This window comes from Lissotriton vulgaris, chromosome 6, assembly GCF_964263255.1.
Source record: "Lissotriton vulgaris chromosome 6, aLisVul1.2, whole genome shotgun sequence".
In the NCBI taxonomy this organism is placed as follows: domain Eukaryota; kingdom Metazoa; phylum Chordata; class Amphibia; order Caudata; family Salamandridae; genus Lissotriton; species Lissotriton vulgaris.
Window position 1 is genome coordinate 14,805,490 of NC_141694.1, and position 12,919 is coordinate 14,818,408.

Below are 12,919 nucleotides of genomic sequence, written 5' to 3' on the forward strand. Positions count from 1 at the left end.
TATACGTAACCGCTGAGCCCCCTTTTCTTTATCGACCCCTAGGAAAAGAACCCTACAACACGAGGACATGACATAAATGCCTCTGGTTCTGCAACTTAATGATTAACCGTAACCAGAGAAGCGAGCAGTCTCTTGTGGATAATTAGGTAAGCCCATAAAACTCTGTGGCAGTATAGAATAGCAACATGTTAAAAGCATTGTCTTCAACTGCCCCATTTTTTGCTCCCTCTCGTACGTTTAGCGAAACTGAAGCTAATACTGCAAGGACAAGACTTAGGCGCCTCTGGATTTTAATATTATAAAGAAAAGCAGTAGCACACATTGGGCATAATAATCCTGAACTGACTCTACGCCCAAGAACCTATACCAACAGGTATGTCCAGCCTTCACTAACAATGCCTAGACAGCCACTTAAAAACAACGTCAAAACCCAGAAATGCGTTAGTGCAAAGGTACTTTTTTCTCTTATACGCATCCTATAATCTTTTGATCTACAGGAGCACCATATTGGTAGCCTGATCCACATATGCAGTTTTAATAATTTGCGCACTAAAATGGAATAACATAGAAATCCAAATCAACCCTTTTATACGGACTTCAAGGTAAACTTTTTTTTTTCCAAGTTATACAAATGTGATAGAATAGACTTTAGTGTCCTAGGTTTCTCAATCTGGTATCCGATGGAGAATGCAAATTTATTACAACTATTATTCCCAAACATTAAAAGTTTTTTCTCCTGTACAGAACCTGGTAACTTTCTGGCCAAACAGAACAGCTCCTCCCCAAAGGTAGAGGGTTTTAGAAAATAATAAACTGTTAAGAACTGGATCAGTTATCTCTGAGGATCTATGAATACAATCGATTTCCCCATATGCATTCTGGCCAAACAGAATATCTGCTCCCCGAAGGTAGAGGGATATAGGTTACAATAAACTGTTAAGAACTGGATCAGTTACCTCTGAGGAACTATGAATACAATCGATTTCCCCATATGCATGTACCCGAACTGTTGATACATTTATTGCTTATGATACTGTAAGAAGAATTGTAACGGGCTGTACAGCGAATGTATACTTCTCTCTCACTCAACTAAGCAATACACCCTGACTAGCCATTTTTGATGATAAACAAGATACTAGAAAAGTCTGTATATATGCATTTCCATGTATCACTTGTTACAGGTTAAGTAGACAATAATGTTATGGATGACAAATGTAAATCATCATGTACTTATCAAACTTTATTGTATGTTCATTTCTCTAGGGCAATTATATTGACCCCTATACCTCGACAGAAATCAAATGGTGTCTTGATAAAGGTGGACAAAACTTTGGAAAACCACAGAAACGCGTCAACGCTTTACTCAGTATAATTCATGATCTCGACATCTCTGCTGATATACTGCACTATAGTGTACATAGCTTAGGTGTATAAAATAAAGTCCGAATATACAACCAGTATTGTACAAATTCTATGTCTTACAGTCCTTTCTGTCTTTGTGTTTCAATCTTGCTGGCCAATATTGAATGTCGTAAAACCTTTTATTGTTTTAAAACAATAAAAGGTGTTGAGTGGGTTCCTTCTGGTCCACCCCTCTTTTAAAATTTGTATCTTCAATAAATTGTAAGAATTCTTTATATTTACTTGTATTTTGCAATTTTCTTTTCCTCGACCCTCCGGCTCTCCCTATTCAATTACGCTCAAGGGAGTACTCTGTTTTACTGGTTAGTTAACCCTATTTCCCTTGACTTTAGTTAAGGGGTACCTCTCACACTTACCCTTACTCAACAACAGAACCAACAATTTAAAACAATATGTTGTTTCGTCGTGGTTTGCGATCAATCTATGATGTACACCAATTACTGTGACTGGTTTTGCACACACACATTTTAGTTACGTTTAGGATCGTATCCCACCTCTCTGCCGCCAAATTTTGGAAGCCTGAGTCCCCGTCCCGCACCACTGTCACCAAATACGAGACCCAGGACTCCTTACTCAACGTTAGGCCAAGTAAGGACCCCGTTTGAGATAGCCCTGCTCACCCCCTTAGTAGCTTGGCACGAGCAGCCAGGCCTATCTCCAAGGCAGGAGTTTACAGTATGTGCAACCACGCTCACAGTAACCCACTGGTGACACCACAAATGGACTCCACACGAGTTTGATAAAACAAGTATAAACTTTATATAAAAAGATATCATCGTTCCGGCTGGCTGGTAGGTTCAAATCCCAACCACCGCTTTCCAAATGCTATGCTGGTCGTAATGCTAGAATCACACACATTGTAATAGACAAACAATAGTGCAATGCGTAACAATACAATCCTGTGCTTGGCAAAGGAGAACGAATACAATGCTCAATGATACACCCCGGTACCCTGCAATGGGAGAAATAATGCAATGCGTACCGCTACACTCATGTACTACGCAATGAAGAAATAAGGCAATGTGTCCCACCCCATCACATACTTTGCAATGAAGAAATAAGGCAATGCTCACCGCTACAATCATGTACATTTCAATTAAGGCATAATGCAATGCATAGCTACAATCATGTACTTTGCAATGAAGAAATAATGCAATGCGGGCAGCTACAATCCTGGTCTTTGCAATGGAAAACAATGCAATATGTAGCGCTACAATCATGTAGTTAGTTGTGCAGAAATAATGTCAGGTGTCATTAGACATTCCGGCAGTTTCTTAGCAGCAATATTGGAAATGTGTATTACGACAATCAGCCTCTTCGATAACAGTTGCCTCCCACATGTATCAACGATGACAGAAAGTACGGCTTCTCACTCTGATCCCAGTACTGCCACTCCTTTGGTCAGTATGGGCCCCAATCTGAGCCGAGGCAAAGGCTCACGTCGCCGGCAGGAATGAGAGGCCGAGAGAGTGTCCCTCCGAGCCCACACTCCACCCAGGTAGTGATCCACGTAACGTGAGGGCGCAACCCCACTCTCTTCTCCTCCTTCAGCGAACTGGGCATTCTGTGTAGAACTTTCTCAATGGGCCTCAGCGGCTCGGCCTGGCAGCTCAGCTCCTCTGGGGCTGCCGGTCCAGGCAGCGACTGTTAGGAAGGTCTCAGGGGGCTGCAGGGCACACGTACCCCAAGCCTCTGAGATTGCGTTACTGCGGGTGCACGTTCACCACAACACCCTCCGGGTCTCCTCTGGCACAAAGCCACACACACAATGCTGATGAGTCTTCACATCGACTCCAAGTATACTTTCACCAGGCACTCCTTCCTGCGGTCTCAGTTGGCACCAAGACATGCACACCGCACTGTAGAGACTCACTTTCCTCCGGTGCACACAATGATTAGCCAATCACCTCCACAGTCCCAGGTTGCACCAAAGCACAGACACTGATTCACTGGCACTTACTCCAACTCCGGTGCCCCAATATCCAGGCACTCTTCACCAACGCCTTCGGATGCACCCGAGCCGACATGCTCACCATGTCCGAACCTCACTTCTTCTCCAGTGCACTCGATGACCAGGCGCTCTTCACCAGCACCTCCGGTGCCCCCTGACACGCACCCTGCTAGCCCGAGACTCACTACACCTCCGATGCACACGCTGACCATGCGCTCTTCACCAGTGCCTGTGACATGCGCCCTGCGCGTCTGAGTCTCACATCACCTTCGATGCACACGCTGACAGTGCGCTCTTCACCAGTGCCTGTGACATGCGCCCTGCGCGTCTGAGTCTCACATCACCTTCGATGCACACGCTGACCAGACGCTCTTCACCAACACCTCCGGTGCACCACGACACACACCCAGCACATCCATGACTCGCTTCACTTCGACGCACACGTTAACCAGGTGCTCTTCACCAGCGCCTGCGGTGCACCACAACATGCGCCCAGCACGTCTGAGTCTCACTTCTCCTCCGTGTGCCCAAGATCTCAGGGCACACCTTCCGAGGGTCTTAAGCTGTCACAACATGCGCCCACAGCGTTGCATGAAACTTCCCTGGAAACTTTTATGTTCCTATGTTTCCAAACAGGGAGCCAGCTCACCTCAGGCCCTTGGGGTAACAAGACACAGCACAAAGCACAGTCTTCGTCAAGCCGGGGGACCCAGCACACAAAGCACAGTCCCAACAGCCTCTTCCTTGGTTAAAACAGCAAACTACAGACCAGCCTCAGATAATGAAGCAAGGGTCAGTCCTTCCCCGGCAGTCTCTTCAGTTGTTCCTTCCTTAGCAAAGGTTCCTCTTGACCACGGAATGAGTCCAAGCCTTTTCAGTCTCAATCCATTTCTATTCCAACGTTCAGGGGTCTCAGCTCTCATAGTTATACCCTAAATGTCCTTGAAGTTCGTTTGTGCTCAGAGGTCCCTGACCCCTGCCTAAATCAGTTCTGGGCGTCTCCCTCCCAGTGTCAACTTTCTCCCTTTGATACTGGGGGTCTGGATCCTTAATCACTCAGCAGGAGACGGGTCAATTGTTTTATAGCAGCAGCCCAGGCCTCTTCACCTCCCGGGCTTTTCCAGCGCCTACTCTCCAGATGCCGGTCAGCCTCGTGCCATCTCAACCCCTCCCTGGGTCAAGACGTCCCCCAGCTCCTCTCACCTCTCAGATCCAGACAGTCAATCCACATTCAGCAGAGACATACAGAAATGCCTAAAGCACAAAACTCAGCCACTTTCCCAAAGAGTGGTTTCTGAACGCAAAGTGATAAAACCACTTTCATAGAAAGATGTGTTATGACACTGTGAGTTCATACATGCTAAACTTCACCTCTCCATTTTATATGGGAAATTAGGCTAACAAACACAATACCCAGCCTCCTTTATTCTGTCCTATGGGCAGGATGACCTTTCAACAGTGAAAACGAAATGGAGTGTTTTTCACTGTCAGGACATAGCACACAACTCAGTATATGTCCTACCTTTTACTTACACTGCACCCTGCCCAGGGGTTACCCGGGACCTACCACAGGGGTGTCCACTGTGTACGCAAAAGGGAAAGTGAGGCCTGACAAGTGGTTGCACTTGTCAGGACAACATGCTAACTTAGCAAACTGCACGCAGGCCCTACACTGCAGGCCTGAGTTCCCTCCTCCACGCACCTTTGCATTAATAGCCCTGGCACACACAGTGCACATCACTAGGGACTTTACTAGTAAGGCAAACATACCAATCATGGCCAACCAATTACCATTACACTTTACACAGGGAACACTTGTACTTTGACATTGATCAGCTGTGGCAAAGTACCCAAAGCATCTAATAGCAAAGGAGGTAGAGGCAAAAAAAGTCAGGGGTAATCACGCCAAGATATGCCAGGTCTAACACAACTCATCATCATTTTCTTAACTGGCAAGCTCAGTTCTAGCCATTCTTCTCTATCACCGCCTTCAACAGCAGCAATCAACTGCACCTCTTTATGGTATCTCTTCGCTTCTTCTTGCTGGATCCATACACAAAAAGTAGTGTCTTTGTCCGATACAAGAGTGCTTGCACAACTGGGGCCCCCATCTTGTTTCATGGCAGCATGCCACCAGCACTCTCTTGTTGACTTTTTTGCTGCAAATAATTGTCTTCCAGTGCAATGGTACAGTTGGGCCAAAGAATCTAAGATTATAACTCCCATAACTCTCCAGACTGCCTAGTGGGAGCCCAGGGCTGGGAACAGTGTCCTGCTCACAAGGATCAAGACAGCAGCCTTGTTGAGGCACATCTGCTTTTTCAGCCTGTTGCTTCATGTAACTTTGCCAGTGGGTACAGATGGACCAGGCGTTGGTGAAGACCAGTTTTTTCCCCAACTCCATGGCAAGGAAATGCTGCACTGGAATTGCTCTAGAACCTCAACAGCTACTATGTGCTGCTGTAACCTCACCCTGTCAACAGACTGTGGTCTAAGAGAAGCAAATAAGAATTAATGGCCCTCAATACACCGTAATAGTCAGATGAGGGAGGTGAATTATCCCTTCGTGGAATTCCAAGATCTTATGTTAAAAGGCAATACACAACTATCAACATGTACTCATTGTATCTTCTCTTGCAGATGTAGAGTGGATGGACACGAAGCACCGCACCTTGGCTGGGACCCTGGGCAGCCTGTTCTGGAGCTTCGGGAGCATGCTTCTATCCCTGGTGGCGTACCTGATCCGGGACTGGCGCTGGCTTCTAGTCGCAGCCACATCCCCGTGTATTGTGATGATCATCAGCACATGGTGGGTGCCCTCTTGCTGTCTCTGTCTTTCTTCTGATCCTTCGCTCCTCTTCTGTTTCCTGAGATCTGAAATTAGACCTATGTGCACACTTCTCTCTTCCCACAGGTGGCTTCCTGAGTCTGCGAGGTGGCTGTTGACCAAAGGCAAGGTGAAGGAAGCTCACGCTCTTTTGGTTCGATGCTCTTCAATGAATGGCCAGGCAACCTTGTCCTCCAAAATTAGCACTGAGGTGAGATGATGTGAAGTGCTACCCCAAACTGGTAATGCATAAAACCGATCGTCTGCGAAGGATATCTCTTTCACCCTCTCCTTTGTCTCTTGTCGCGTCCACTGCGATAGGGAAATGAGTTTGCAATACACCACATATCCTAGAAGTGACCTCAGGGTGCTGTAAGTAAGGTGGGTGAGAAGTGGTACTGTTTGTGGTTCAATCAGGTACTCAGACACTTTCTGGCCTGCTTGCTGATGTATGGATGGAAAGAACTTCATAAGGGTGCATCAGGAGTGGAAAATTATCTTACATCAGTCTTGGTTGTGCAGGGAACTGCGAGAATAAGTAGTGATGGAATTGTCCTTAACAAGGAGCTGAGGTCTATGTCATGAAAAACCCAGTCTGCAAGGAGTAAACCACTCAAGTGAGTTTTCCTATCTGGTATCTAGTGGAGGTCATGAATGTAAAGCGAACTTGTTCTTGTTGCGGAAGGCTCCAGAGCAGGTAAACTGCTTTGGTGCAACCTCTTTCCAGGTGATGGAGTGAACCCCCTTGGCAGGCCATCTTTGGACTGTTCCCATAATCAAGATTATCCAAAAACTACATTCAGAATGACAAGTTTGTGCTGAATAGCCTGTTTCAGGAAGGCTCTTGTTGACAGAGGCCACAATTGTAGACTGATTTGTATTTCTGTTTAGATTAGGTTCCCATTTAACTGCTTCATGGGCATCTGGTATCTGACATCCTGGCAGCAAAAGAGGACTGTTAACAGAGTGGGTAGTAGCATCACCATCAGGTGAAGCCAAAGGCATAAGCGATATTACCAAGGCACGTTTGCGGATATGCTTGAGGTGACCACAATCGTACATGCTAATATCCTGTAGGAAGGAAGAACCAGTAAGTAATTGAGTATTAAGGTCATCATGAAGGTAAAATGCAATATTTTGCAGGCAAAGGGGCAGCACAGGCAGTGGGCATTTGAATTATACGTTGCCTGCCCCCACTATCACTTACAACGTGATCCTTTGAAGAAATATGAAAAGTGAAGTTAAAAAGGAACTGTGAATTCACCTGGCACCGAGGAATGTCACATGTAAGAGGTCTACTGAGGATAAGAAAGATGGGAACTAAACTGTTTTGCTGGTTGGAAACAAACAGTTTTATCTTAGTTCAGTCCAAGATATGGAAAACTTCAGTCTTAAAGCAATGGCTCATAGTGTTGAAAGCTGCTGAGATCCAGCAGGACCACGATTACTGTCTTAAGAAAAAAATGGTACGCACTTGTGTGGGAGGGTCTATCACCTACTACAAGAAAAGCCCAAAAATGCAACATGGAGACATCAAGATTTTTCCTTTGAATTTAAATATTTCTGAGGATGTGGGTAGCTGTGGTATTTGGTTCCAGGGTCAAAGGGTAACCAGATAATCCTACCAACCCCAAACATTAAACAAGAGACACAAGGAAGAGTCCATGGGTGTGGGAATTTACATGGATCTCTCCACTCTTTCTTCCCAGGATGCACTGCAAACATCAAATTGGCTACAAACACAGGCTTTACTCACATTTCTGCGAGGAAAAAGTTCTAGAATTTGTGTTTTTATACTCTTCCCAATAAAAACAGTACCCCACTTGTTAAGGTGGGCCTATCGCCCACAGAAGGAACTGGCCAGAACTTGGACTGAGTGAAATAAGTTTAATGTAAATATGGTCTGGGCGAGGTTATAGCTTTGGTCTATTACTATGACAAGCATGATGGCGAGCCACATATAGGGGTAGCATTTTTATCAGGAGAGTGTGAAAGGATAGCCCATCATGAAGTTAGACAAGCAAAAAAGATGCAATTTGAGTTTCCCATCATCATAGCAAAAGATGTAAAGCGCATAGTCTGAATTGAGCTCCACTCCATTATATATGGATGAGAGATCTAGAATGCTAAAAATGCTGGTACCTCCAGCCATAATAATTATCTCAGTAATATTTGGTAAGAGATGATTATCAACTCATACTTTAATGTTAAGATTTTTCAAGTAGACACACATCATCAAGTCTCCACCCATTTTGATCACCAGGATCACAGGGGCAAGCCACAAAGACAACTCAATTTCCTCTGTAATTCATGTATCCACTAGATGTTTGAGTTCCTTCCCTAACGGTTCCCTCATCAGATTCGGTACTGGCCTCACTTTGTCACAATTGGCGCAGCTCATCTTTTTCTCTTCTAAAATCGAGTCAGCAGGAAATAAAAGTAAAGAAATATTTAAAATTGTAAATAAATTGTTGTCTCCTAGTACGATGGTTACATCCTTCACCCCCACCAGTGAGTGGATAAACCATCTTGCTTGTTTTTTTACAACAAAATTAAAACTATACAAAACTCCTTTGGGACCTCACACCCTGTGAAGGAAGTAATGACAGGTTTACCACTTCATGAAAATCCTGTGATTGGCTCTTTTCTTAACCAGTTTCCCCCTATTTCCCTGGGAAAATATCTGTAAATAATGAAATCCCTCAAGTCAGGCTCGCCATGATACCCATGTCCAGCCAAAGTTTGGCCTCTCATAGCTGAGAATATAAATTCAGCCGTTAATCCGATTCTGAACAGATCACTGCAAAAGGGGCAGGTGGCTGCCACCTGGAAAATGTCTAAAATTCTCCCTCTACTGAAAAAGCAGTCGGCCGACCCTTTGGTGGCCTCTAAATATAGGCCGATATCGCTTCTTCCTTTTTTTAACCAAAGTTTTGGAAAAATATGTGAACCAAGTTACCACTGAATATGTGGAAACCAACCATATACTCCATCAAAGCCAGTTGGGTTTTAGAGCGAATTTTAGCACGGAAACAGCCCTATTGGAAGTCTCTGAGGTGATTAAAGAGACATTAGATAAAGGGGGAAAAGCAATGCTCATACTGCTGGATCTCTCCGCAGCCTTTGATACTGTGGCACATGGCCGGCTACTGCAGAGGCTCCAGGAGTGTGGTGTTGGTGGCACAGTATTTAAGTGGTTCTCTTCTTTTTTAAGCGACCATCAGCAAACTTTTTGGTCCCCTCCTTTCAGGGCCCCTATCCCTCCCTTCAGGGTAGGGGTCCCCCAGGGATCCATCTTGAGCCTGACACTTTTTAATGTTTATTTGGCTCCCCTCCCTCTGCTCGCCGAGGTACAAGGTGCTAAAATAGTATCATACTCCGATGGCACGGAACTGCTGTTCATCTGTGACAAGGACGCCGACATTAGAGGCGGCGAGATTAACATCTGCCTGTCAGAGGTGTTCTCCTGGTTAAGGCTGAATCAACTGAACTGCAATTCATAGAAATACGATATTATTTTCTTTGGGCCTTCACCTTGCGAAGCCTGGCGCCAGTGGCGGCCTCAGGATATGTCCCCGGCTACTGCCCCAGTAAGCACGGTGAAGAACCTAGAAGTCAAGTTAGATGCTAACCTGTCCATGCAGGCCCAGATCCAAACAGTAGCCGGCACCTGATTTGGCCTGTTAAAAATGTTGAAAAACTTCCTTCCTTTGCTTCCAGTTAAGTACAGGAAGACTGTGGTCCAAGCCTTGATTGTATCAAGGCTGGACTACGTCAATGTCCTGCATCTAGGCCTACCGCACTATCTGCTGAACCGCCTGCAGGTGGTGCAGAACGCGGCGGCCAGAGCAATTCTCATGTTAGGTCCCAGAGAGAGCATGTCGGTCCATCTGAAGTCTTTCTACTGGCTGCCAGTCCAGAAGCAGATTTAGTTTAGCGTATAGGGCCCTACATAATACTGGTACTGTCTATATTAGGAAAAGGATCCAGCAGTACGTCCCGCAGAGGGCCCTGAGATCTTCTTCACAGCTTCTGATGACTACCCCAAAGTTTTCCCGCTCTCGTCTGGGTGGTCGCTCCTTTCATGGCTATGGAATGGACTTCCATTTTCCCTTAGGCAGGTGCAAGATCTTTTGACTTTTAGGAAAGTGTTGAAAACCTGGCTTTTCCTGCAAAAGCACGGCCGTCGGCCTTCTATCTTGGTAGGAGCACTGATGCCTCTCTTGGTAAACAGTCAAAATATCGAGTTTTTAATTTCGACCTACACTAATATCGAGTTGCTAATATCGATGGGACAGAATATCGATGTCCAGAATATCGATGGCCAGAATATCGACCCTAAGGTAAGTAATATCGAAATTACTAATATCGATAGCATATATATCGATGTAAGTAATTTCGATTTACTAATATGTGTTAGAAATATAAGTTAAGTATTTAAATTAATTGTTATAATATGTGTTTAATATGTTTTTATAATTTAAAAATATATAAGAGTAAATAATATGTTTTACTACCACAGCGGGTTGTGGGTTTATAGGGGAATAGGGTGGGAAGTAATTTATTTGTAATTAAATAATTAATTTTTCAATGATTAATTTATTTTGCAATTAAATATTAATTGGCAATTATTTATTTAAATTGATTAATTGATTAATTAATTGATAATTTATGTATATTTTTAACTAAATTATGTTTTACTACCACAGCGGGTTGTGGGTTTATAGGGGAATAGGGTGGGAAGTAATTTATTTGTAATTAAATAATTATTTTTCAATTATTAATTTATTTTGCAATTAAATATTAATTGGCAATGATTTATTTTAATTGATTAATTGATTAATTAATTGATAATTTATGTATATTTTTAACTAAATTATATGTTTTACTACTGGAGCGGGTTGTGGGTTTATAGGGGAATAGGGTGGGAAGTAATTTATTTGTAATATTAATTAATTTTGGGTAAAGGGGTATTTTTAGGGTTCAGGGTCAGTTTTCAGTTTTTGGGTAAAGGGGTATTTTTAGGGTTCAGGGTCAGTTTTCAGTTTTTGGGTAAAGGGGTATTTTTAGGGTTCAGGGTCAGTTTTCAGTTTTTGGGTAAAGGGATATGTTTAGGGTTCAGGGTCAGTTTTCAGTTTTTGGGTAAAGGGGTATTTTTAGGGATAAGGGTCAGTTTTCAGTTTTTGGGTAAAGGGGTATTTTTAGGGTTCAGGGTCAGTTTTCAGTTTTTGGGTAAAGGGGTATTTTTAGGGTTCAGGGTCAGTTTTCAGTTTTTGGGTAAAGGGGTATTTTTAGGGTTCAGGGTCAGTTTTCAGTTTTTGGGTAAAGGGGTATTTTTAGGGTTCAGGGTCAGTTTTCAGTTTTTGGGTAAAGGGGTATTTTTAGGGTTCAGGGTCAGTTTTCAGTTTATGGGTAAAGGGGTATTTTTAGGGTTCAGGGTCAGTTTTAGGTTTTTGGGTAAAGGGGTATTTTTAGTGTTCAGGGTCAGTTTTCCCTACTGTTGCACCCACTGGAGTGGGAATAGTAATTATTGTTAAGTAATTATATATTATATATGATTCATTATTTTTTTTATTATTATTAAATATGTATTATTATTTTTTTTAACAATTATTACATATATTTAAATATGTTTAAGTAATTATTATGTAGTATTTACAGTTTTTTTATGTTATTTTAAATTTAAAAAAAATCGATATATTTAACAACGATATTTTTTACATCGATATTAAATTTTCGATATTTTGGTACTTACCATGTTGTACATAGGGCGTCGATATTTTTGCTATCGATATAATTACGCCGATATTTGTGTAGGTCGAAATTCTGTCTGTCGAAATTCTGTCATAGATCCGCCTCTCTCGTGGTCTTGTAGAGCCGGAGCACTCTGTGGAGTAGCCGAGCACTTTATAAGTCCCTATTTACATTACATTACATAACATTTGATGTGAATAGTATGTTAAAAAAACACAATTTCTCTGTAAACGCGTCTGGGAACAATGAGTGTTCTCTAAAATTAACACTTGGAATTCAACATTCAAATCTAGCTTTATGGCTAGCAGCCGTCGGGTATGGCCACATTCTGAAGCAGCTCCGCTGCCCTTGCAGTATTTCCTGGAAATATCTGGCCTTTAACCTGCATGAATCCCTTCAGAACTGGGGATCCCAGTCCCAGAGAAACCCAAGACACCTGATTTGTGCAGTCCGCCGTGGGGAGTGCGGCAGAGCCGGAGCACCGCTGATGTACCCGGAGCCCATACAAGGAGAAAATGGCGGCCCCTCCTCGTTCTTCCAGCTGAGATGGGGAGCGCGCGGTAACACGGCAAGCACAGTGACTATTGGGGGGGTCCTGGAGCAGATAAATGCCACCTCGAAAGTCCGATAACAAACGGGGCGCAGCGTAGCTCAGCAGTAACCCAGACAATTTTGAGACATCGGCAGTAGGAGAGACCTGAGCGCCAGTTGCAGTTGTGGCAACAGGACAACGCTGAAAATCGAGGCCCCGGCTTTGCGGCTAGTGCGCCGGGGCACCGGGACAAGAGATCACCCCCACACAACTGTCCACAACCTACTAGAGGGACAAGCGGAACCACAGGTGGCACAATCATGACAGTGCAAGGAATAACAGCCTAAAAACAAGCAGAGAAACTCCCAGGGAGTCAGGAATTACAGACCCACAGGCACAAGAGGCGAGATAATATACAAGGGAACAACACATC

General features: G+C 43.8%; 1 protein-coding gene across 2 annotated transcripts in view; it reads left to right on the plus strand.

Annotated features, from left to right (window-relative positions):
• LOC147706704 (solute carrier family 22 member 7-like) overlaps positions 1–12,919 on the plus strand; it is a 396,568-nt gene that overhangs the window by 147,565 nt on the left and 236,084 nt on the right. For both annotated transcript variants that reach the window (XM_086925842.1, XM_086925843.1), the window contains exons 5-6: positions 6,014–6,182; positions 6,288–6,411. In XM_086925842.1, coding sequence (XP_086781968.1) covers positions 6,014–6,182; positions 6,288–6,411 — 293 coding nt within the window. The remainder of the gene's footprint in view (positions 1–6,013; positions 6,183–6,287; positions 6,412–12,919) is intronic.